General features: G+C 47.9%; 1 protein-coding gene across 2 annotated transcripts in view; it reads left to right on the plus strand.

Moving 5' to 3' along the window:
- Nucleotides 1–8,860: 8,860 nt before the first annotated feature.
- The window catches only part of Homer2 (homer scaffold protein 2), a 102,433-nt gene continuing 87,948 nt past the window's right edge, over nt 8,861–23,345 (plus strand). For both annotated transcript variants that reach the window (XM_029480084.2, XM_021167674.3), the window contains exon 1: nt 8,861–9,041. In XM_029480084.2, the coding sequence (XP_029335944.1) occupies nt 9,037–9,041 (5 nt within the window). In that variant the 5' untranslated portion in view covers nt 8,861–9,036. The remainder of the gene's footprint in view (nt 9,042–23,345) is intronic.

Consider the following 23,345-nt stretch of genomic DNA (forward strand, 5'->3'; position numbering starts at 1 on the left):
CACTAGTGAGCCAAAGTCTGTGGCAGGAAGTGCCTGAGCTGCTTTCGTTAAGGGAATGGCCTCCAGGATTCTCTAGCTGACTCTAGGCAGTTTTAGTTTCTGAGATAGGGTCTCATATAGCTCAGCCAGCCTCAGTATGGAGTTCAAGATGACCTTGAATGCTTGATCCTCCTGCCTCTACTTCCCAGGTGTTGGGATTACACACAAGTACCAGCTTCCTGTTAAAATGTTGATCATGAAGCCGGGTGGTGGTGGCACATGCCTTTAATCCCAGCACTCGGGAAGCAGAGGCAGGCGGATTTCTGAGTTCAAGGCCAGCCTGGTCTACAAAGTGAGCTCCAGGACAGCCAGGGCTATACAGAGAAACCATGTCTCAAAAACAAAAAAAGTGTTGATCATGACCATGTTAACTCAGTCACTGAAAGAACAGAAATGTCACCCTAGTTCTGCCACTAGAGTCAATACAGTATTAATGACTAATTTGTATTGAGGATGTAACACCAGGGACTGATCTAGGCACTTTCCAGTCATTATCTCATCTCCTCTTCCTGATGTCCAATGAAATAGACCCACTTCAGAGATGAGAGAGGTGAGGCCAAGGGAAGACCTTGTCCAAGGTCACAGGGATGGCCAATGTCTGAGCCAGGACTCAATGTTGTGCTAGGTGCGACACCCATCCTTCTACGCAGTCCCTGCAGTCCCTCTTGCTGTGATCCCTCCGCGCAGTCCCTGTGCTGTGAAGCCGTTGCCCTGTCCATATGACCGCCATCATAGAGCAGCTGTAACCAGGATTATTTCATGAACTTTATATCTTTAAACACATTGTACATCTCGGTAAGTCCTGTTGACTTAGTTCTCTAGTTTGTGATCCTTCACCCCTGGATAGGGGATGGGGCGGAGCCTCTTTAACTGGTCTCTCAGCTTTCCTCTTTTCTTTTGTTTTCTTTTTTTTTTTTTTTTTTTTAGGTTTATAAACATCTTTATGTTGAAAAATAAAAATTTGCAGAATATTTCAGTAGTGCTTCAGGGAAAAAATGTTAACATAATCTTTTTTTTTTAAATTTTTAATATTTTTCTTTTGTTTTCTAAGCCAACCTTCAGTGACTTCCTTTTTAGTATATTTTATTTATTTTTTTGAGAATTTCATACATATATACAATGTGTTTCAGTTATCCACTTCCCTTCCAACTCCGTCTAAGACTCTCAACCTCCCTCCCAACTTCCTGCCTTTTTTTTCCTCACTGAGTCCACTTAGTGCTGCCTGTATTCACAAAGGTAAAGGGTGTCCATCTACTAGACTCTGGTCACTAGATCATGGACAAACAGCCAGGGACCCCATCTCTGAGGAAATCTGATGCTCTGTCCCCCAGAAGCTTGATCCCTTCTTCTCCCTTCTCCCAGGAGACAGAGTGACCTTTTAAAAATGAAGACCAGATCATGGCATTTCCAGCACATCGGTGGCTTCTCAGTGTGCTTGGATGAATCACAGATTCTCTCAGCCATGCCCCAGGTCCCGCACACCTCCCTCACCTGTCTGTGCTTTGCTAGACTTCCCTTATTCTAGCCACACTGACTGATCCCCTTCTGGGTTTTCATCCACCTAATTCTCTGTCACTCCAGAGCCTTTGCAGTTTCTCTGCCTGGGACCTCTTGGGCCACACACCTCCTGATTGAAGACTCTTAGTCTTAAAGAGACTAAATGCCTCTTTAAAGAGGCCATTCGTCACTAACCTAGCTTAGAGCCTTCAGTCACTCAGTCACAACTTTATATCTTAGTGGTCAATTGGTTCGAGCATTCTTTGAAGTCTTCTAGATATGTGGCAGAAGGACTGTGGCTTATTTTCCTGAGCACTGTATCCCTAATACCTATCATGGTACTAGGTACACAATAGATGAACAATATTTGTTGAAGGAATGATTGCTTTTCTATTTTTACACATGTGGTCTAATAGCTTTTATAGTAATTAATAATTTTCCATTAATTCATGCCTCTAATGGGATATTTATTTCATATGAAATTGAGTGAATTGGACTATTTCATGTCTGGAAACAATGTATCAGTGACATAGACACCCATTGATAACATTATATCTATATGCTCCAGCTTAATTTTCCTGTTGAAAGAAAAGATAGACAGATAGATAGATAGATAGATAGATAGATAGATTACAAGTTTCAAATCAATTTAGTAGGCTCTGAGCAGGGCTGCTTTTAGAAATGGCCTAGAATTAAAACTGTCAGAATGTACTTCAGGTAAGAGGAGAAGAATTTTCCTGTATAACTTTTTTCCTTTCGATGTACATGAAATCATAGAGAGTGCAAGTATCCCAGTTGTAGTAAAATATATTTTTTTTAATTTTTAATATTTTTATTACGTATTTTCCTCAATTACATTTCCAATGCTACCCCAAAAGTCCCCCATACCCTCCCCCCACTTCCCTACCCACCCATTCCCGTAAAATATATTTCTTACCTCGTTTCAGTTTAAAAAACTTTGTTGACTTCAGTGGCTTGATGTAGGAGACATGCAAAACTGTTTAAATGCGCAGATCTTCTGATAAATCTCTTGTTCTAGTGTGCAGCTGCCTAACATATATGGAGGACTGATTTTGTGTGTGTGTGTGTGTGAGAGAGAGAGAGACAGACAGACAGAGAGACAGACACAGAGAGACAGACAGGATGTGTCAAGTTATCATAGTTCTCTTCTTCTACCATGTTCCAGGAATTGAACTCATGTCCTCAGGAGTGGCAAAAAGTGCCCTTACATGCTGGGCTGTCTCATCATCCTATTTATATTTTTAAATAAATATTTTATTTCAGATAATTTTAGACTTTGGCGGAAAGTTTTAAGCGTAGTATAGAACGCCAGCTGTGGTACATGCCCCTTTATCTCAGTACTTGGGAAGCAGAAACAGACAGATATCCGTGAGTTAGAGACCAGCTTGGTGTACATACCAAGTTCTTGTACAGCCAGAGCTGCATAATGAGATTCTGTTTTAAAAACAAACGAATGAACAAACAAACAAACAAACAAACAAAGAATCAGAAATCATATAGAACATTCCCAGAGTCCCTTCTCCCAACCATCCTCTTATATTTACTGTTGTTTTAAATTTTATTTACCTCCATTTTATTTGCATTAGTGTTTTGCCTGCATGTATGTCTTTGTGAGAGTGTCAGATCTTGAGTTATAGACAGTTTTAAGCTGCTATGGGAGTGCTAGGATTTGAACCCAGGACCTCTGGAATAGCAGTCAGCACCCTTAACCACATTTCTTTAGCCTTTGTTTTTTTTTTTTTTTTTTTTTTTTTTTTGGTTTTTCGAGACAGGGTTTCTCTGTGTAGCCCTGGCTGTCCTGGAACTCACTCTGTAGACCAGGCTGGCCTCGAACTCAGAGATCTGCCTGCCTCTGCCTCCCAAGTGCTGGGATTAAAGGCGTGTGTCACCACGCCCGGCTGTTTTTTGTTTTTAAGGCAGGGGTTTTACTATTTAGCTCTGGCTGTCCTGAAAAACTTACTATGTAAGACTGATCTTGGACTCAAAGATTTGAATGCCTCTGTCACCTGAGTGCTTGGATTAAAGGGGTAAGGTATTTTGGCTGCCCAGTTTCCCCTTTTAACATCTTATATTACCATGAGACCTTTGTTATTTAAGTAAGGGATCACAGGGCTACATTATTAACAAACTCTAGATTTGTAAGTTTTAGATTTTTGTTAAAAGTTGTATTTATTTTTTGTGGGGGCAGGGAGACTTGCGTGCCTTGGTGTACAGTAGAGTGTGTAGAGTAAGAGTTCTCTCCTGTTTACATGTTTTTGGAGACTGGATGTCAGTTTCCAGGTCTGTTTAGCAACCACCTCTACCCAATGAGTCATCTGAACAACTCAAGATTTAATCAGGTTTTCTCCTTTCAGGATCTAATCTAGATACCATATTGGTAGTTGCCACTTTCCATAGTCTCCTCTGGTCTTGGTAGCTGTCCCATCTCCTCTTGTGTATGACGACCATGACAGCTTTGAGAATTGGCCAGGCATTTACAAATGGCTCCTCACATTAACACTGCCTGTAGTGCTTCTCATGAGCAGACTGGTGTTACGGATGCGGAGGGGAATACCACATAAGTGAAGGCCCTCTTCGTCATACCCTCTCATAAGAAGTATATAACGTCCACGAGACATCACTGGTGATAGTAACCTTGGCTAGTCTTGTGGTTAAGACAGCAGCTGCCAGGGGCTTTCACTATCTCGGAACTCTTCCACTTTCCATATCTTATTCTTTGGAATCAAGTCACTAAGTTCTGCCTATCCTTATGTGGAGCATAGGTGATGGCGATGGTAGTTTAAACCATCCTACATATATTTATTTTATACATCTCACCATTGTTGTATATCCTTTTTGGGGGCAGCAGGAACGAAAGTCAGCCCTGATTGGCCTGGATCTTCCTGCCTCTGCCTTTGAGTGGCTGGGATTGCAAGCACATGCCACCATGCCTGGAACATCTGCATCCTTTGACACAGTCTATACCAAGTCAGGTTGGTTTGTTTCTGTTTGTTTAGAGAGAACATCTCACAGCATAGCCCAGACTGACCTTGGATTTGTAGTGATCTTCCTTAGCCTCCTTAGTGCTGGGATTACAGATGGAATTCTGTCATTTGGGGCCTTCTTCTTCTTCTTCTTCTTCTTCTTCTTCTTCTTCTTCTTCTTCTTCTTCTTCTTCTTCTTCTCCTTCTCCTTCTCCTTCTCCTTCTCCTTCTCCTTCTCCTTCTCCTTCTCCTTCTCCTCCTCCTCCTCCTCCTCCTCCTCCTCCTCCTCCTCCTGATTTATTTATTTATTTATTTATTTATTTTGGAAAGACAAGATGCTTTAAGTGAAGCTGGCAAGGTGGCTCAGTGGGTAAAGTTCAATACCTAGAACTCACAGCAGAAGGGAAGGACTTCCTAAGCCATCTACATTATGTGCACTATAGCATGTACATCTGCACTTGAACAAAGCATGCACATACAATAAGTACTGCTGCTACTACTGCTGCTGCTGCTGCTGCTACTGCTGCTGCTGCTGCTGCTGCTGCTGCTACTACGACAAGTAGTAGTCATAACTTTAAAGATGTCTCAGAGACTCAACTTGTCTTTTTCCTGCCTCGCGTCTCCAGAAGCTAGCCCTTGAGAGCAAGAAGCCAGCAAGTTATGGAATACTAGCCTGCTAGGCACAGAGTCTGCATGGTGCTTCTTTGCCCAGGAGTCTCTGGCGAGCTAGTAGGCACGAGGGAGCTGCTCCGTTTCCATTTGTTGTGACACTAGTAGTGGAGCTCAGGGCTTTGGGGATGCAGGCAAGCATGCTGCCACTGAGCTGCAGCCGACCCTTCATTTCCTTACGTTACTGGCTTGGCTATAGCTTGCCGACAAGCTCTCCAAGGTTATCTGATCTGGTCCAGTTAGGACGCAGAATCCTCAGCCCAAGATCTGTGCCTAGTGATCATCAGATCTGATACCCGCACAGAATGACAAATGTTCTGAGTCCCTGAGCTTATGGTGGTCAGAATGTGGCCTCCAGCCTTCAAAAGCAGCACTTGCCCTATTTCCAACTACAGCTTTGTCCAACACTCTGTTTTTAAAATTTTTTTCCCAACTCCTATGTTTATGTTTTTTTTCTTATTACTCTTACAGTTTCCACTCCCTCCATCCCTCCATTCCTCCTGACCTCTCCTCTCCCCGAGAGCCACCCTTTCTCCATTTTTCCTCAGAAAAAGAGAGGCCTCCTAGGGATATCAACCGAACACAGCATAACAAGGTAAAATAGGACTAAGCACAAACCCTTATATCAAGGCTGGATGAGGCAACCCAGTAGGAGGATAAGGGTCCCAAGAGCAGGCAAAAGACATCCCCCCCCCCCACTGTTAGGAGTCCTACAAGAACACCAAGCTACACAATTATAACAGATATGCAGAGACCCTAGTTCAGACTCATACAGGATCTGTGAGCTCCACAAATGCTGCTTAGTTGATTCTGTGGATTCTGTGGGTTGTGTTCTCCTGGTGTCCTTGACCCTTCTGGCTCCCACAATCCTTTCTCCCTGTCTTCTTATGGGGTTCCCCTGGATCTGCCTAGTCTTTGGCTGTAATTCTTCTGTTTCTTTTATTTTCTTTTTCTTTTTTTAAGATTTATTTAGTTTTATCTATATGAGTACACTGTAACTGTACTGATGATGGTTGTGAGCCATCATGTGGTTGCTGGGATTTGAATTCAGTTGAGCCCACTCAACTCCGTATTTATTATTATATCTAAGTACACTGTAGCTGTCTTTAGACAGCACCAGAAGAGTGTGTCAGATCTCATTATCAGATGATTGTGAGCCACCATGTGGTTGCTGAGATTTGAACTCAGGAACTTCAGAAGAGCAATCAGAGCTCTTAACGGCTGAGCCATCTCTCTAGCCCCAATCCTTCTGTTTCTAATTTTACTTCTCCCCTATCTGTTCTCTCCTGCATGCTCACTAGGTGTCCTTGCTTCCTCAGAGGCTCTCCAGGTAAATCTTGCCCCAGCCTTTCCTGCCTGAGGCAAAACCTCTTCCCTTCTCCAGGACTAGGTCATCTATTAGGTCCAGATCATACTCTCCTCTGCTTTCTCCAAGACCATGGTCTTTCTTTCTCAGCTTTGTCTTCACCACCGGCACCTTTTATACCCAGCTAACTGGCCTATGTAGGCTCTCTTTAGCCTGGCCTCAGCCACGGGTCCAGAGTCTCTTCCTTTCAGTCTTCTCCATTGTCAACTAGGACATCAATCACAGGGAGGAGCGATGCTCCACAGTAAGTGTTTGCCAGCAAGACCTCTAACTGGGAAGTGAATGCCCATCTCTTGGGAAGAGTCCAAGATGATGAAAGAGTGCCGGAGAAGATGACTCAAGAGAATGAGGCGGAGTAGGGAGCCATCAGAGAGAACTCCCCGGGAAGCCTTGGGTTGAAGGAGAGGAGGAGAGTAGCAGAGTCCACTTTCTCCACACCCCTCTTCCTAGAGTAGCTTGGAGAAGGTGAAGAAAGCACATCCCTTTCCAGACCTTGAGTTTGATCCACCCTTCCTCTCTCTCTTCCCTCAGAGCCTTCTACACAGAGGACAGCCAATTTAACCGCAGAGCACTGGCTGCAATTCACCACCCCACCTGCTCGGCCTCATTGCATCCTGCCAAGGTGATGTGGGTGTGCCCTGTCTATCTGAGAAGCAAAAGAGGACCTCCCAGGCAGGGCTTGAGCACCACTGGGCTCCTTTGCTCAGAGAGTCTTGTTTTCCATACTCCTAGCACACATTTGCTGGCTCCTGCTTTTGATCCTCCTTCTGCTGGCTTCTTTCTGGGACTTTACCAGTGACCCCTTCCCTTCAGCACCTTGGCACAGCCCTGGTCTTTGGAATTCAGTTTGTGTTAGAAAACTTCCTCTGGGGCTGACTGTTCATTAGTCTTGGCTCTAAACAGAGTCACCTGTGTGCACAGATCTTGACCAATTTTGTGTAGATAGGGCTCGGTCTGTTTACTTATTCATTCAACAAATATTGGTGGAGACTTTGAATTCCCATTGTAGGTAGTAGAGGTTACAATTATGGGCAAAAAGCCACGTCTTTCTAAGAGTTTGCAGGTGTGTCTGGAATATTAAACCAATAATTTTACACGAGATACTACTAACAGTAAGTGCAAGGAAGAAAAATGGACCGGAACAATGCCATCCACGGCCTTCGGTAAAGCCCCTAAGGGACTCGACAGTGTAACAGTGATCTGAAGCACATGTAGGAATGAAGGGGACAAAAATCTTCCCAGACAGAAAGAAGAGCACGTGGGTAGGCTGAGAGAATGGCCAGCTGGCTGGAGTGCGGCGAGCAAGGGCAAAGTGAGAGGGCTGGAAGTGGTAGTGGACTGGCCAGGCTCATCCCAAGGACAGTGGGAGGGGAGCCTCAGATCAACTTGTATTTCAGAAATTACTGAGCACCGTTTAGAAATGGGTGCTCTTGTGAGGTGAAGGAGCTAGGTAGCTGGTCACAATGGCCTGAAGGGAAAGGAGGGCAGGGGCACAGTGGTGGCCCTATTCCAGTTGCTTGTCCTTGCCTTCTCCCAGTCCCTGTCTGTCCAGAGATGCCAGGCTTGTGTGGGCAATGTGTGCTCAGGCGAAGACAATCCTGTGGAAGGCCCAGTGTGGGGTGATGATTAGGTTGGCTCCAGTGCTGGCCTTTGGTAGGGAATCATAGCCAAGCTTAAGGAAGCCTCTCAAATTTTGCCAAGTCGCTATGCTGAGGGTGTGCGATTCTGTCTTTACCCAGGGAAGAGTTTAGGGCACCTGCTTTGGGCTACAGAATCCTCCTTGCCATCTTACCCTCCAGGATTTTAAGGCCACTCAGCCAGACAGGTGGGCAGGAAGACGAAGGTGGGCATTAAGTGGGGTGGGGAGCAAGTCGTGGTCCTGCCCATCTCAGACTCTGGAGACCTGAGCTCTAATCTGAGTCTGTGACCTTGGTCACATCATTTTTCCTCCCTGGGGGGCTTCGGTTCCCTCATCTGCAAACTAAAGGTGGCCAAAAAGTCCCTGCCAGCTGCGACTTCAAGTCCAGCAGGTGGGACATCCCGCCCGAGGCACGGCGCCAAGCCTGGCAGGGCGCGCGGGTGCGGGGTCGACACAGGAGAGGAGGGGGTTGCTGGAAGAAGCGGCGACTGCGCGGCAGCGCGGGGGACGCTGCACACGCTGCCGCGCCCCCAGCTCCAGGCGGGCGGCGGCGGCCCGGGGGCCACGAGGTTACGTAAGGAGCGGGCGGGAGGGACCGGCGGCTCCGCCCGAGCGCGGCCGCCCAGCCCCCGGCCGCCCAGCCCCCGCCCTCCCGCCCGCCCGCGCCTGGCGGCGGCCCCGACACCGGCAGAGCAGCCGCGCAGCCGGCGGAATGGAACGGCGCCGGGGCTGAGCCGGGCGCACTCGGGCCGCCGCATGTGCCGCGCGGGGAGCAGCTGCCGAGCGGGCGGAGAGCGAACGCCAGGGGCCCCGTCGGAGCGGCCGCACGAGCAGCGCCGGAGATGGGGTGAGTGAGCTCGCGGAGCGCCCGCGAGGGGCTACGGGCCGCCGGTCGCGTGCTGCGGCGGGAGCTCGGGGCGCCCCCGGCCTGGGCGCGGACTTTGCGCCTGGAGCCCACGGCCCTTCCCGTCTCAGCCAGCCGGGCGCGGAGACACCTGGCGGGGACCCGCACCCGGGCTGGTCTCGGCGCCTCGGCCATTCCGCGGTCTCCTTGCCCCTAGCGCGAGCAACTCCAGGGCCTGGGTTTGTGAGTGTGAAAAGCAGTTTGCCGTTCTTCACGGCTGCATTTACAGCCAGCGACATGGAAATCGAAGTTTTCCTGGAAAGGAAACACACCCAATAATAACCCTTCAGCGTAGGAATAGTGGACTTGTAGGCAGCGTTGAGATGGCTGAGAACGGCGACAATCTGTTAGGCACCTAGGTGAGGCTCCAGATGCTTGGGAGGGAAGTTGGAGCACTCAGTTGAAGTGACTAATGCTCCTGAGTATATAAAGTAATTTTAAAAGCAGGATTGATTTCTCTTCGGCGTCTCTCTGAGCAGTAGGCGCTGTGAGTCAGGAGCCACTGTGCTAATAACACGGTAACTCTTTACATCTGCTCGCCGATGTGAGCGCACACTCATGGTGTTTCAGTCTCTATGCGAGGAATGGTTTGTGTGCTTGCTCCTCCACAAGAGGAAACTGAGGCCGGTTTAGTTGGGAGACTTCTCCCAGCTTGAACAGCTGATACATTTGTAAAAGTGGAATACTCAGTGTGTGCTCACGGGCAGAAGCTAGGCCACTGCCAGACTGGCCATGAGGATGGTTAAGGACACCAGAGGTCTGTCCTCTGCTGCTGAGCCCAGTGCTCTTCAAACAGCCTTTCATGGGGCTCAGGGGCCTCTGCTGTGTAGGTGGTCTAGAGAACTAGCTTCCCTTTGGGGATGGGTGCCATGGGAAGAGTCATGATGCCCTGGTGGCCCCACCAGCCCCTATGGGGCAGTGGCTTTACTGTGCTTAGCTCCAGACAAGCCTCAGGAGTGGCTTTCTCCGTGGAGCTGGTAAGAGTTTTGGAGGGAACAGAGGCAAGCAAGGTAGAGCTCCGGGTAGGAGAGCAGATGGCTGTGGACGCCAAGATGGAACAAGGGGGACAGAGGGCCCATCGGAAGTTTGCTTAGGAATATTGATGCCTATCCAAGAGACTTGTGTTGGACGACTGGGAGGCCAGAGATAGACAGTCATCCTACCCAGAAGGCAGAGTTTTGTAACATTTTCAGCCATCTCTCAGCAGATATGAAAGAACTCATCTTTGAGCAGAAGGAATCTTTGAGACTCTCAGGTTTCATAGTTAAAAACAAAAGCTTTGGGAAGGAGTTAACACACAGTAGGTCTCAAGGTGGAAGGTAAAAGGACCTGGTGATTTTAACTCTTCCTCTGCCCCTCCCCCTCAGGTGACGCAAAACCAGTGAGCCCACTTGCAAATCAGAAACAAATACTGAAACTCTGGGGTTAAAATAGGTCTGTGGGAATGAAAACATTTACTCAAAAAACCTCAAAGAAAATTCCAGAAAATAATTTTTGTTTGTGTAAAAGCAGGGAGGAGTAGCTTGGGCATTTTGTTTAAACGCAGCACATGTCTTTCATGTCATTTTAACATCACTCAATAAATGGGTATTACTCACTTCTTGTAGCTAATGGCTGATTTGTAGCTCTTACCTGCCATTTTACCATATGTTTTCTTCTGTAGTTTATGTGACTGTACAAGCCATGGTTATAAACTGAGATGGGGCTAAAGGCTGGATAAGTAGTTTAGACGGAGGAGGTGGATGGAGGAAGCCATTTTAAAAAAAGATAGAACCACTGCCATCCTTTCTGAGCATGGGAGGGAAGCACCAACAAGAAGCAGCCTGTGGCAGACCTGGCTAGAGTTTTGTCAGACCTCCTCAGGGCTCTGCAGTGTAGACAGATGAGACAAGGGTTTAAGGAAATAAAAACCAGCTGCTTGAGTAGTTTCCTTTCTCTGGTGAGGCTCTATCCCCCTCAGGTGTCTACTGCCCTTTTCCTTCTGCGAAGTGTTCTGCATTAAGTATGTGCTATCGCCAGTGTTTGCTCCTGTTCCCTCCCCGAGGCAGCTGTTTTCAACTGGCTCCTTTCAGATGTTGCTCGCCCTTTCTGTCCATGCTCCTGTCTCCTCTTCCTTGGACCAAGTGGCAGTCACAGACCAAAGGAACCTCTCCCTCCATCTTCCTGCCCTTCCTACAGCAAGAATGTAGCTTATAGTAAGAATTTTGGTTTCTTGACAAAACACAGAAATATTGTAAGAATGTTTTCGTTTTAATCCCAGGTGTGGGATACAGGGCTCCTTCAGATTGTCCACAGCAGCTGACTGTGATTTGCCTCATGCTCTGGCAGGGGTGTGATTTTGCCAGCAGTAGATAGTCTCTGCGATTGTCTGACATTTGGCATTTTGGGGACTTTTCAGAGGGTGTAAATGCTAGAGCCCCAAGAGGGTGTGGGTTGTTGGTTGGTAGCAGGTTGTTAAGTAGTCATGTGCAAAGAAGAAACATCAAGAGGAAATTAGATATGTTGGTGGTGAAGATCAAACTTGCCCCCAAGGAACTTGATGTCCCTAACCATCAGGAAGTAGTCTAACAATAATGTTACCCCCTTTCCCCTCCATCCTTTTTTCTCTCCTATCTAGTGTTAGGAGGTTGAAAGGTGGAAAAAGAATGGAAGAAAGAAGAACCCACAAAGTAGCCAAAGTTGGATGTAGTAGCCGTCACTCTTTCCTGCCTGTTTGCTGATGGCCTGACAGCTCTCTACTGATGTAGACTCTGCCCAGACCCTTTCACCTTCTGGGAAGATTACTTTCTTACTTTCTCACCTTCCCCTCAGCATCAGGACAGAAGCACACTCTAGCTCGGCACTGTCCCATAGAACTCTCTGCAGCACTGGGAATGTGCTGTAGCCTTAAGGTCAGTTATCAGCCACTTGAGGCTATGGGGCACTTTAATGCACCTACTGTGACTCAGGGTGTGACTTGAGTAGCAGCATGTAGCTAGTGGCTGTTCCGCTTCCTGATCCTGCATACCTGTCCTGCTTCTAGTCCATCTCCTTGTCCCTCTGACAACATCTCACAGATAGTGCATTTGTCCTCCATACTCTAGTCTGGCCTCTGCCTTCAACCCAGCATAGTAGCTTCTAGATGCCAGCCCCTCTCTTCTCCCACCCCTCCTCAGTGTTCCTCACTGGAGGCCTGCCCTCCTCCTTGCAAGCACCCCTCTTAGCCCCTTTCAGCTCCTCTGACATCACACCCATCTGCCTTTCCTTTCCCTTGGTTCTGAGGCTCTGACTCCCACTGGTGGCTATGCTCAGGAGCTGCTTCTGGTCCCCTTTCTGGGTCACCACTCTTTTTCCAGGTCATGTTATCCAATTCCTCAACTTACCCTCATCACCCACAGGGCTTTAAACATCACTGCCTATATATCATCAACCCTACATTTTTATTTCTGAGAAAGGCCTGTGCTTCTAGTCCGTCCGTCTTTGGGGTTCTTGCTGTTGCTGCTGGAGTTCACTTTCCCTCTGTCATCCCACCCAGTCAGTGGCCCCACTGCCTTTCTGATAATTTGCCAAGAGTCATCCCTGGTTCTCCCCACCTCCCTACCCGCCTCCACCCCCTCCCACCTCCCCAGTCCCATATCTAGGCTGCCATTGGCCCTGTGAGTTCTACTTCTCAAATAGGTCTGGAGCATGCTCACTCCACACAGTAACCACAGTGCTGGTTCTAGTCCTGCCCATCACTGCCTTCCTCTTGGAAGAAGAAACTTTTCAACCCACCCCCAGCTTCCACACCGGGTTCCTGCCAGTCTAGTCTTTTCCTAGGAGCCAAGTGACTAGCTTTTAAGGTTGCAAATCAGATCTTGTCACTCTCCTGTCTCAACACTCTTCATGGGACAAAGGCTCGGGCTTCTACCTTATCTCCAGTGTCACCAGTCACTCTGCAGGGCCACCTACCACATTCTGAAGATTCCTGGCCTCTTTTATGGAGGACCCCTCCATCTACCTCTTCCCACCTTTCCTAAGGACCACTTTCTACATCAGTCCAGGAGCACATCCTAGCTTAGCACTATCTGATAGAATTCTCTGCAGTGCTGGGAATGTGTTAATCCATATTCCTGGGGCCTTTGGATGCCTGAAATCCTTGTACCTTGGCTTTGCAGACATCTTCTGCCTTCCTTTGTACACTGACATCAGGATCAGTCTTTCCGGCCACCACCCCCAGAGGACTGCTTCCCAGGACTCTCAGAGGCCTGCCTGTGTAGCCTGCAGGCCCTTGCCATAGCACAGCTGTCATTACCTGGGCTTTGTTGACTCATTTATACTCCATCATCCTTAACTATTCCAGGAAGATGGGACCCACCTTTTCACCATTGCACCCCAACTCGTGGCACTGGCCTCATAGGCCTGCCATACATATTTTCTGATTGGGTTACTATCTGCACGGTGGGAGCCTTGCTCAGATGCCAGGAGGAAAAGGGTGATGGTGTTTGGACCTTCTATATGATTTCCTTAAGTGGGGAGTCACAGGGGCCAAGAGAGAGGGAGGGTTTGGATGCAGTTTTGTTTTAATGCTAAAGTGAGCCATTTGGTTTTTATTGTGATGTGAGTTAATTTTTCAGGCCAGGTGTTGTCACCGATCTATAAATCATCTTACCATCTATAAAAGGCCAACAGAAAAGGCAGCCTGTCGGCTGTTGCGACTTTAGCTGATTTTTGTCAGTGTTCACAAATAAGATCTACTGTTTCACTGGCTGCCTGCATTTCCCACTTGCTTGCTTTGTTCAGCCACGGGTTACTCGCAGTGGACGGATGCCATGTCACCGGATCCGGCTGGCTGCCTCTCATCTGTGATCTATACTGCTTAACTTTCTTCTGATGTGCTTTCCCACCTCGGAACCACACTGTGCTCTTTGAAGAGTTATGGGCCTTTACGTTGGGTTCTGAGTTACCATAGAGTCCGTCAGGGGCTGGAGAGTCAGCTCACTGGTTAAGGGCCCTGGCTGCTCTTCCAGAGAACACAGGTTTAATTCCTAGTGCCCACATGGTGGCTCACATTCGTCAGCCCTGGGGGATCAACTGGCCTCTTCTAGCCCCCGTGGGCACCAGGCACACACTGGTGTGTAGATGCACATGCGGACAAAACATCCATCGCATAAAACTAAATTTAAAGATGCTTTAAAATAAGCTTGCTTTCTCCTGGCCCAATGTTTTGTTTGGTTTTTTGTTTTTTTGTTTGTTTGTTGTTGTTCAACTTCACTAAGCTTAGTTTGAACCCTTCATCTGTGAGACATCTGTCCAGTGCTGTTGGGGACCCAGAGATGAGCAGAGCCACAAGTTAATTCCTGCTTTTGTGGGGGTTTATATATATTAAAAAGGAGACAAGCCACATATGCTGGTGCTTGCTTTGTGCTTAACTGCTGTGAGAGTAAACAAAATGTTATGGTTTGAAGGGTATAAAGGTGATGGGGGGGGTCCATACATTTGGGGAAATTGGGGACTATGTCTTGCTGGAGAGGTACCAAAAGACTCTCGGCATTTAGGATTACTCCAGTTCATTTAAATAGCAATCTCCTTCAGTATCTGTATTGGGAAAAGGCAGAGAGTTTGGAAGGAACTAGATGCCAAATGCATAGATATCAGCCAAATAAGTAATCAGGTATGGACAAATACTCTTTGGATTGTTTTTGTTTTATTTATAAAATCCAGCTTATTAGACACCCTCAAAAGTAAGGGAATGGGTTCAAAGATGCTGTGGCAGAAGAGATTCTAAATAACCAGGAAGGCCTCGTTGAGAAGGGGGCTTACAGACCCAACAGAAGCAAAGCAAGCCCCAGAGGGAGCAGAGGGACGAGTATTCTTGATGGAGTCGACAGCAAGTGCAAAGGCTCTGAGACAGGGGCATGCCCAGCATGTTATCAATCAGTGAAGAAGGCCAAGGGGTCGAGCAAGGCGAGAGGAAGAGTGGTGAAGAGGTGAAGAGTCAGCAGGTAGCAGGGGCTGGACCAAGTGTCTGGAGTCACTTCTATTTTGGGAAACACCATCATGCATGCTGGAAGCCTCTTGCCGTTCTTAACCTTGAGGGTAATTAGGACTAAGTCGAGGTCCCATCTGTAGCTGTGCACAGTCCCCTGCAGAAGGGCTTGGAGCAGAGAGATGATTTGCTTTGCTGAGGGCTCAGTGGTGTGGACATTACCATGCTCTTCTGTAATGCCTCAGTCAAATGTGTGGTCACTCTTGGCACCCTCGCCCCAGAGCTCATTCATTGTGTTCTTCCTAGCTCAGTCTGTGTGTGTGTGTGTGTCTGTCTGTCTCTTGTGGTTTGAGACAGTGTCTTACTAAATCCAGACCTCACCACTGCAGTTAGCTTGGTTGGCCAGTGGACCCCTGGGATCCACCCATCTCCCCAGGCACACTGTAGACACGTCACTACATCCAGCTTTTCTGTGGGTCTTGGGATCTGAACTCAGGTCCTTATTGCCCCTGCAGCAGCCCTGTCCCACGGGCCACCTCCACAGCCGCTGACAGTTCTACAGCCCCATCCTCGTGGTCCTTGTGCTCCCCCCACCCGTTCTCGTCTACTATTTGTTTTTTGTTCTTGTTTGTCAACAAAATGAAGATAGCTCTGCTTCTTGTTCTAATTATAAAGATATTGTATGTTCGTACCAAGGAGTAAGAGTGAAGAAGGAAGCAAAAACGACTTTACATCCCACGTCTCAGGGATAACCTTCGCCAGCAGCTGGTTACCAGCCTCTGCAGGCTCTTCCTGTGTATGTGACGATGTGTCTAGATGTACATCTACAAAGGGAAATATATTTTTAACAAGATGAAATCATTCTGCATATCTGTTTTCTAACATAACTTTTACAACCAAAAAAAAAAAAAAAGTCTTTGAGTGGACATCTTCTTCTGCCAATAATTATAAAAATACGCCATCATTTAAATCTACACCTAATTCTAACTTGTCATTTTGCCAAATCTGATAAATTTTTTTTTGTAAACCTGCTAAGAGCAAGGCAGAGTATTTTTAAAATGTCTTTCCAACAGTTCCTTAAGGCAGTTGTTGGCTTTAAATGAATTACCAGGGAAAAAAAGAATGGCAGAAGAGCCCAAGATCACAATTAGCGTTGAGTAATTTGGGGAGCCTGTGTAATTTTGGGTGAGTCACTGCTTCTTAGTGAACCGTGGAGAGAACATTAAGGATGTGTCTGTCATTGTTGCTAAGGGTGGGTGGTGGACGGAGACCCACTCACTGTTCTTCCTCATTTAGATATATGGGGCAAAGCAATTCTGCTTGAAGACTCAGACAGGATAGTTCTTTGGGAGCAAAAACACCTGTGTCCCATTTAGAAATCCTCTTTGTGCTTCAAAGGACCGTTGTCCTTCCTCTCTCTTCAAAGAAAATTCCCCTGAGGAGAGGACTGACAGGATGTACATGCAGGAGGACATTATATTCCTTGCTTTAGGTATAAGACAATTTTTTAAACATAAAAAACAAGCCCCAGGGCTGGGATGTAGCGCAGTGATAGAATACTCGCCAAGGATGCTCAAGGCCAGGGTACCATCTCCACATCCCAGGGTACTATCTCCAGTATCATAGAACACACATGCGTACACAAGAGTAAACAGGTAAATTCAACAGTGTCTCCTCAGCCTGGACCATTTCCAACTTCCAGAGGACGACTTCTCCTTGGCTAGTCGGGTGGGCACAGAAACTTATCATTTGACAAGAAGAGAACTTCCTTCTGCTTTGTCAAATGTAAAGCAAAGAGCACCACACAGTGTTTGCAATGGAGAAAAGGGTGCTGAGTTCCTGGGGCTCGGTCCCTGACCTCACAGGCTTCAGAGTTACATTTTGCTTAATGGATTGAACAGAGAGATGTGCGGTGAGTGAGGAGCTGGAGCAGAAAGCGCCATGTGTTGTTTTTGACTCCCTGGCCTCGTAAGCGCTGCTCTGCTGTGTTCCTGCATCTTCTAGGTGTTGGGTGCGGGCACTCCCAGGCATATTTATAAGTTTGGAGGTGAAAGTTGGCATTATGCATGCGTCTCCAAGCGAGCGAGGTGTGTTCTGTGTGGGACGAGGCAGGATGGGAGCCTCTTTGAAAGCACTATGAAGTCTCCAGATCTTCTGCCACCGAGGTGCTGTTAGTCATATGGTATCATTCTGGTAGAAATTATTTAAATTATATTTCAAATTAGCTTGTTAGAATAAAAATACTCTTGTGGGGAACACATTTAGACATTTGTCAAAGACTAAAGAGATTTTTTTTTTCAACAACATTTTTATTCACAAACCTGATAGTCTTCTTCTTATTCCTCAGAGAATGAGAGAACATGGACTCTCTGGCTGAGGAAACCCTGTGGTACCTGAGTGCCTCCTGGCTGAAGGAGCTCGCTTCCCTCTCTGCTGGGAGACGGGCTCAGGCAGGCGCTGCTGTTTGCCCTTCCTGGAAGTGTGAGTCTGCATCCCATGAGAGAGGAGCTGAGCCCAGCCAGCCCCTTGGTAGCTCTGAGGTATCCTGTCTGGGTCATGGGGTAGGGCAGTCCATAGGGACCCAATTAGTGAGGAACCCTGCTTCGGAGCCCTTCTGAGATCTTTAATTGGGAAAGTGTTTAATTGGAGTTGTTCAGATAAGTGGAGAAAAGAGAGTTGCTTTGACTTTTGTTGTCCTGGGAGAGAAGAGTAACTGAGAAGGTCCTGGGGGGAGGCGGGAGGGGGAAGGATGCAGCCTGCTCCAGGATTGTTCCAAGCGGCAGGACGAGAAGCTGTTGGCGAAGGTGCCGTCAAGGTGTACTTAGCTCATGTGGTGTGAAGTGGTCTTGGCCTCCTCCAGGTGGACGGTCTCCCCAGCTGGCCAGTTTGTCCTGCAAGGTTGTCAGTGGAGCTGAAGTGTGCCAATCCCCAGCCCCTTCCTGGGTAAGAGCTGGGACAGGTTGCTGAATCTCTCAGATTCAACTGTGACAGTGAGGACGCCTTCAAGAATGAAATGAGCGCAAACCCCACCATCTCATCCAATGAGCTTACGTGTGCCCAAGCTAAGCAAGCACATAAGGAAGACCCCGCCCAACCCCAGGGAGATTCCCACGCGCAGGTCTGTTGTGCACTCCTGGAGGAGGCCTTGGCTCCATTCCCAGACTCACACGACATCATCTACACCACATCTGCCCTCTTCTCTTTCTGCTTCCTTCATTTCTTGCCTGGACTGTGGCTCTTTCATTAAGGCAGCGGTTCTCAGCGGTTCTTAGGGGTCACCTCAAACTATGGAAAAATGGATATTTACAATTCATAGCAGTAACAAAATTATAGTTATGAAGTAGCATATGGGGGTGGGGCTCACCACAACACCTGGAACTGTATTAAAGGGTCGCAGCAGTAGGAAGGCTGAGAACCGATATGTAAGGCCTTTCTTCCTAACCCCTTAACTCTCTATGCACCTTCCATCATGGGCTCTAAAATAATTTCCCTAAGACGGTCATTCTTTCCTACAAAATGGAAGCTCTTCCCTCACTGCTGCAGACTGAAGTCCGAGGATCACACATGTCTGCCTTCCACCCTTGTCTTCCACAGCCATCTTCTGTCTAAACCAACACACTGCCCAGGTCAGGCCTCACTCTGACAGAAGGACTAACCACTCCCTGACCGTCTGAGCCATTCAACAGGTGACACACAGTGTGTTTGAGGCTAGAGGGTACTCAGTGGGATGAGATAGGAGGGAGGGAGGGAGGGGGAGACCTGATGACTGTTCCCTTTCAGTGTAAACCAAGGATTATCTAGGAGCTAGGGGCTAGATCAAGAAGAAAGGGAACGAGCTGGCCAGCTGCTGTGGTGGATTGGGGCAGAGAATTAGCTGAAGTAAATACAGAGTTATCACCAGCCTTCAGATGTCTCTTGAAGAATCAAGAAGCTTATTTTAAAGGTGGCTACAGCGAAGCAACTTGCCAACATTTCAAGAGATCTAGGTGTGGGAGCAGAGGCAAGTAGCCCTGGGTTCCATGGTCAGTGACAGTGGCCACTCACTCTGAGCAGATTCTGAGAGTCTTGCCATCCATAGGTAGGGGACCCCATGTGAGCAAGGGGCTTCATTCTATGGCTCACCTCTCCGCCCTTGTACCACACAGTAGCATTGTCCCCTTAATATTCTCCCAGACTTTCTCTTTTTAAAAAAAATGCATTAAGATTCTCCCCAGCATGACCTCTCTGAGTAATGAGATCTGTAAGTTTATTAACCTCTGTGAGAAGTGGCTTTCCTTGCTCCACAGGAGCGGATAATCTCCTAGAGGGAGTGAACGTCAGTGCACAGACCTGAAGGGTTAGCCGAGACGGGAAACGGTGTGGGGGTGGCTGTGATGTGTCTGCTGCCTCCCTACCATATGTGACTTCGCGTGTGGCCCATGGAAGATGGACTAGTGGTTTCCCCACGTTGCTATCCCTCAGCCCACTCAGACAACAGAGAAACAATACTTTAACAAACCCCTGTTTCTTCCAGCAATGCCAGTTCTTGGGCCTGGGAGAGAGAGTGGGGATGGGGAGTGTTGAGTTGTGAGCAGACAGAACTATCTAGGTCGTATGACATCCACAGTGGCCTGGTCGACCGTGTTGAGACATCCTCTGTCCCACCGATGATGGCCTTCAAATCTGCATTCATGTGGGTTCTTGACATGAGCTGCTTGGGCGGCATCTGGACAAGCAGTGATGACTCATGACTCCAGCCTCATTAATTTGACGTTTCCAGTATGTTTCACCTAGCCCAACCTTCCCGTCCTCTCTGTTCCCTGCCATACTCTGTGTCCCTCTGCAATGTTCATCACATCAAACGTTTCATTACCATTTGAAGCTGTGTCCCCAGTGCCATAATCTGGAATGATAGCACCCCTGCTAACCAAGCCAGTACCGTCTAATAGAAACATTATGGCCATCTTGGTAATTATGTTTTCTAATATCACATCAAAAAAAAAAAAAAGGAGATAGATGAAGATAAAATCTTAATGTGTTTTAATCTACCATGTCCAGAATACTATTTCAACACGGAAACAGTGGTATGTAAAACAAATATGACTTCTATCTATCTGGAATTTGTGTTTTAGGGAGTGAGACAGACTTTGCTTGCTCTTGTGAGCAGCCCCTCACCCCCAAATAAATCCTATAAATGAATCCACCAGCAAAATCTCTGCAAGTTGACCCCCAGGGGGAAAGACTTGAAGGCTGACCAACTTCAGAACAATGCGTAGGAGATGCGCCCCTGAAGCAGCCACTGCATGTGAGGTAGCAAGCAAAGTGTCCTGGGTAGAAAGAGAAGCAGGTTCACAGACCAAGAGTGGAGAGAGCTATTCTGGATGCTTGAAAAACAGACATCAGACCATCATGGCAGGATCTAGGCAGGGAAAGAAAAGAGCCCAGGCTGGGGCTGGAGAAAGAAGTAGGCCAGGTCCAAATCAGGTGTGACTGTGGAAAATGGCAGGGACCCAGGAGTGACGAGACTGAAGAAAAGGAGATGAAGGCGCTGGATGGCCAGTCTGACAACCTGAGTTTAATCCCTGAAACTCACCTGAACTCACCTGAAGGAAGAAGAGAAATGACTCTTGCAGATTGTCCTCCCATCTATCCATCCATCCATCCATCCATCCATTCATCCCCCACCCACCCATCTATCCATCCACCTGTCCATCCATCCACCCCCCACCCACCCATCTATCCATCTATCCATCCATCCATTCAGTCATCCAATCAATATCCCTGTTTGCCCCACCAGAAGGGCTGTGACAAGATCCTTACTAGTTCCCAGACAATAGCAGTTGCACTCTGTGGAGAATGAAGGGAAAGTTGAGGCAGGGTGACTCTGTAGGTCAGAGTGAATTGCTGAGGTTCAATGGTCACGTAGGAAAGTCTTGGTCCTATACATGGTTTGTTAGAAGTTTCATGGGATGACATGTGGCATATGGGGTCAAGAAGAGAAAGAAAGTAAAGGACGTTGATACATGCTGCTAGTAGAGGTGAAGGGTCCTGGAAGAGGAACCATTAGGAGGGAAGAGTGGAAGCCAGATTCCGTAGCTGCATGTTCTCTTCAGGAGCTTGGGTACCACTAAGAAGGAAGCAGTTGATTATAGGGCTGGAGCTCACCAGAGAAGCTAAAGGAAAAAAGAGGACAGGGATGAGCCTGGAGCACTCATCCTTTCTTGGGCAGTGAGATAGAAGAAGCTAGCAAAGATGGAGGAGTAGCTGGCTGGGAAGGAGAAACTTAAGAGTTGCAGATTGTGGGAAACATGGCAAGAAGAAGGACTTTGACATCTCAGTGAGCACCAGAGAGGTGGCACAGCCACTGCTGGACCAGACCTAAGTCAGTGTCAAGGCAGGACTAGGAGCCAGGAGGGCTGGAAGGCACATGGGAAACACCGAAGGAGAGTTATGGAGATGGGTGGATCTCTGTTTTGAAGTTGGCCTTAAGAGGGCAAGAAATCAATTGGTAGCTGAGGCTGAAGGGAAAGGTAGGAGGTTTTGGATATGAGGGAGCTCCAGTCAGTGTAGCTGCAGAATAGAGCGGTTGCTACCAGGGAAGGCAGGCGACAGAGGAGCGATGAGAAGCTTGGTTCAGAGCAATAGGGAAGGGATGCGCCTTGGAGAGGCAAGGGAGATCTCTCTCTCTAAAAAGGAGGCCACTGTGAGGCTTGGGTGTGGTGGGAAGATCCTGGAGTCCCGTGCCTCCTGCCTTTGACGAGTAGGAGGCTGGGTCATCAGCTTGAGCGCCAGGGTGGAGGACAGGGTGGGAAGATAGAGGAGATGGCAGTGAGTGATTATTGTCTGGGAGTGGATGGCAAGGCTACCAAAGAAACACAGGCCTGTGAACCAACAGAGGATGACAGTTTGAGGTCAAAGAACACGAATTTACAGTGAAACTCATCCACCCAGTTTGCCCAGTGGCTGGGGTGTGGACTGGCTGCATCAGGTCTCCAGAATTATAACAGTAATGGACCATGGATGGGTGTGGACTCACCAACGAGGAATGTGAAGCTAGGCTATGGCTGATGGATTGGAGAACTCTGTGGGTTGGCAATATTTGAATGGGCTAGAGGGATGGAGGCCATTAGAAGGTGGAGAATGATGGGCAATTCATATGTTAAGATAAGTGGGCTCAGCACATGGCTGTGGGCAAGAGTCATTGAAGGAGTGGACAGAAGAAGGCACTGGTGTGGAAGCCAAGGAAGATGGTATAGCATATTTGGATGGTACAGCATATTTGGGTCTTCTGAGAAGCCGGTGACATTACAAGACTGGTGGAAGAATCTGAAGTTCTCTATCAGTGACAGTGACTTAGAGGCAGGTGCCTAAGAAGCAGGTGCCTGGGATGGCCTGGCCTACCAGGGTTGGAGCGAGCTAAGGACACCAGCTGCCTCCGTTTGTGCTCTGCATGCTGGTATAAAGGGACAGAGCAGCTTGTGGTTTGGAGGGGCTTGTCCTTAGGGGCAGCTGGGTTTAGTGAAGGGGGAAAGGGGAGGGGAATATTTGAGCAAGGACAGCTGGTACTGACTGATCCCGGTGTTTTCAGAGAGCCCGTGAGGACCTTGGAGAATAAAGGAAGTCCCACCCAGACTTGGAAATACACAGATCAGGGACCTTGGGTCACGGGTGATCAGTGGTACTCATATGTTCTCTCTGGGGTGGTGTGTGGACCTGAGCTAGAGCTTTTGTGAGTGTGAGAACCACCTGGGAATTTCCAGAGTTGGTGAGTTCTCTGTGAATCAGCTCAGGGAGGTGCTGAGTAAAAACCCTTTAGGCTTTCGCGTGAAGGCACGATAAAGAGGGTGGCAGAAAGCGATGTGAAATCTTGGTTCTGGGTGAGTGGGCACCCAAGGTCATTCAGATTCAGACGGTGGAAGGATTTTTTTTTTTTTTTTTTTTTTTTTTTTTGAGGAGAAGCAGAATGAGAGGGTCTAGGCATCTGATCATGGTGGCTCTGTGTATTTCCTGGGGAAAATGTCTGTCCATCTCAGATCCTCAGTGAGGGACTGCAGAGACAATACCACCCAAGTCTAGCTTGATGAGCCAAGGAATTTAATTGGCATTACCTCCAGGAGCATGAGTGTGGGTGACTTCCAGGAGCATGGGTGGGGATCACCCACAGGACAGTGGGCAATTTACTGGCATCACCCTTACTGAAGAAAGCCCCTCTGGCTTTAGCACCCACAGATCCATTTATATGTTCTCTGGGAGGGCAGGCCCAGTGTCCCCTTCCTTCTTCCAGGAGGGAATGAATATTAGTGGTCCATCTCGGCAGGATT

Source organism: Mus caroli, unplaced genomic scaffold (genome assembly GCF_978045245.1).
Source record: "Mus caroli unplaced genomic scaffold, Mus_caroli_1 scaffold_8, whole genome shotgun sequence".
In the NCBI taxonomy this organism is placed as follows: Eukaryota; Metazoa; Chordata; class Mammalia; order Rodentia; family Muridae; genus Mus; species Mus caroli.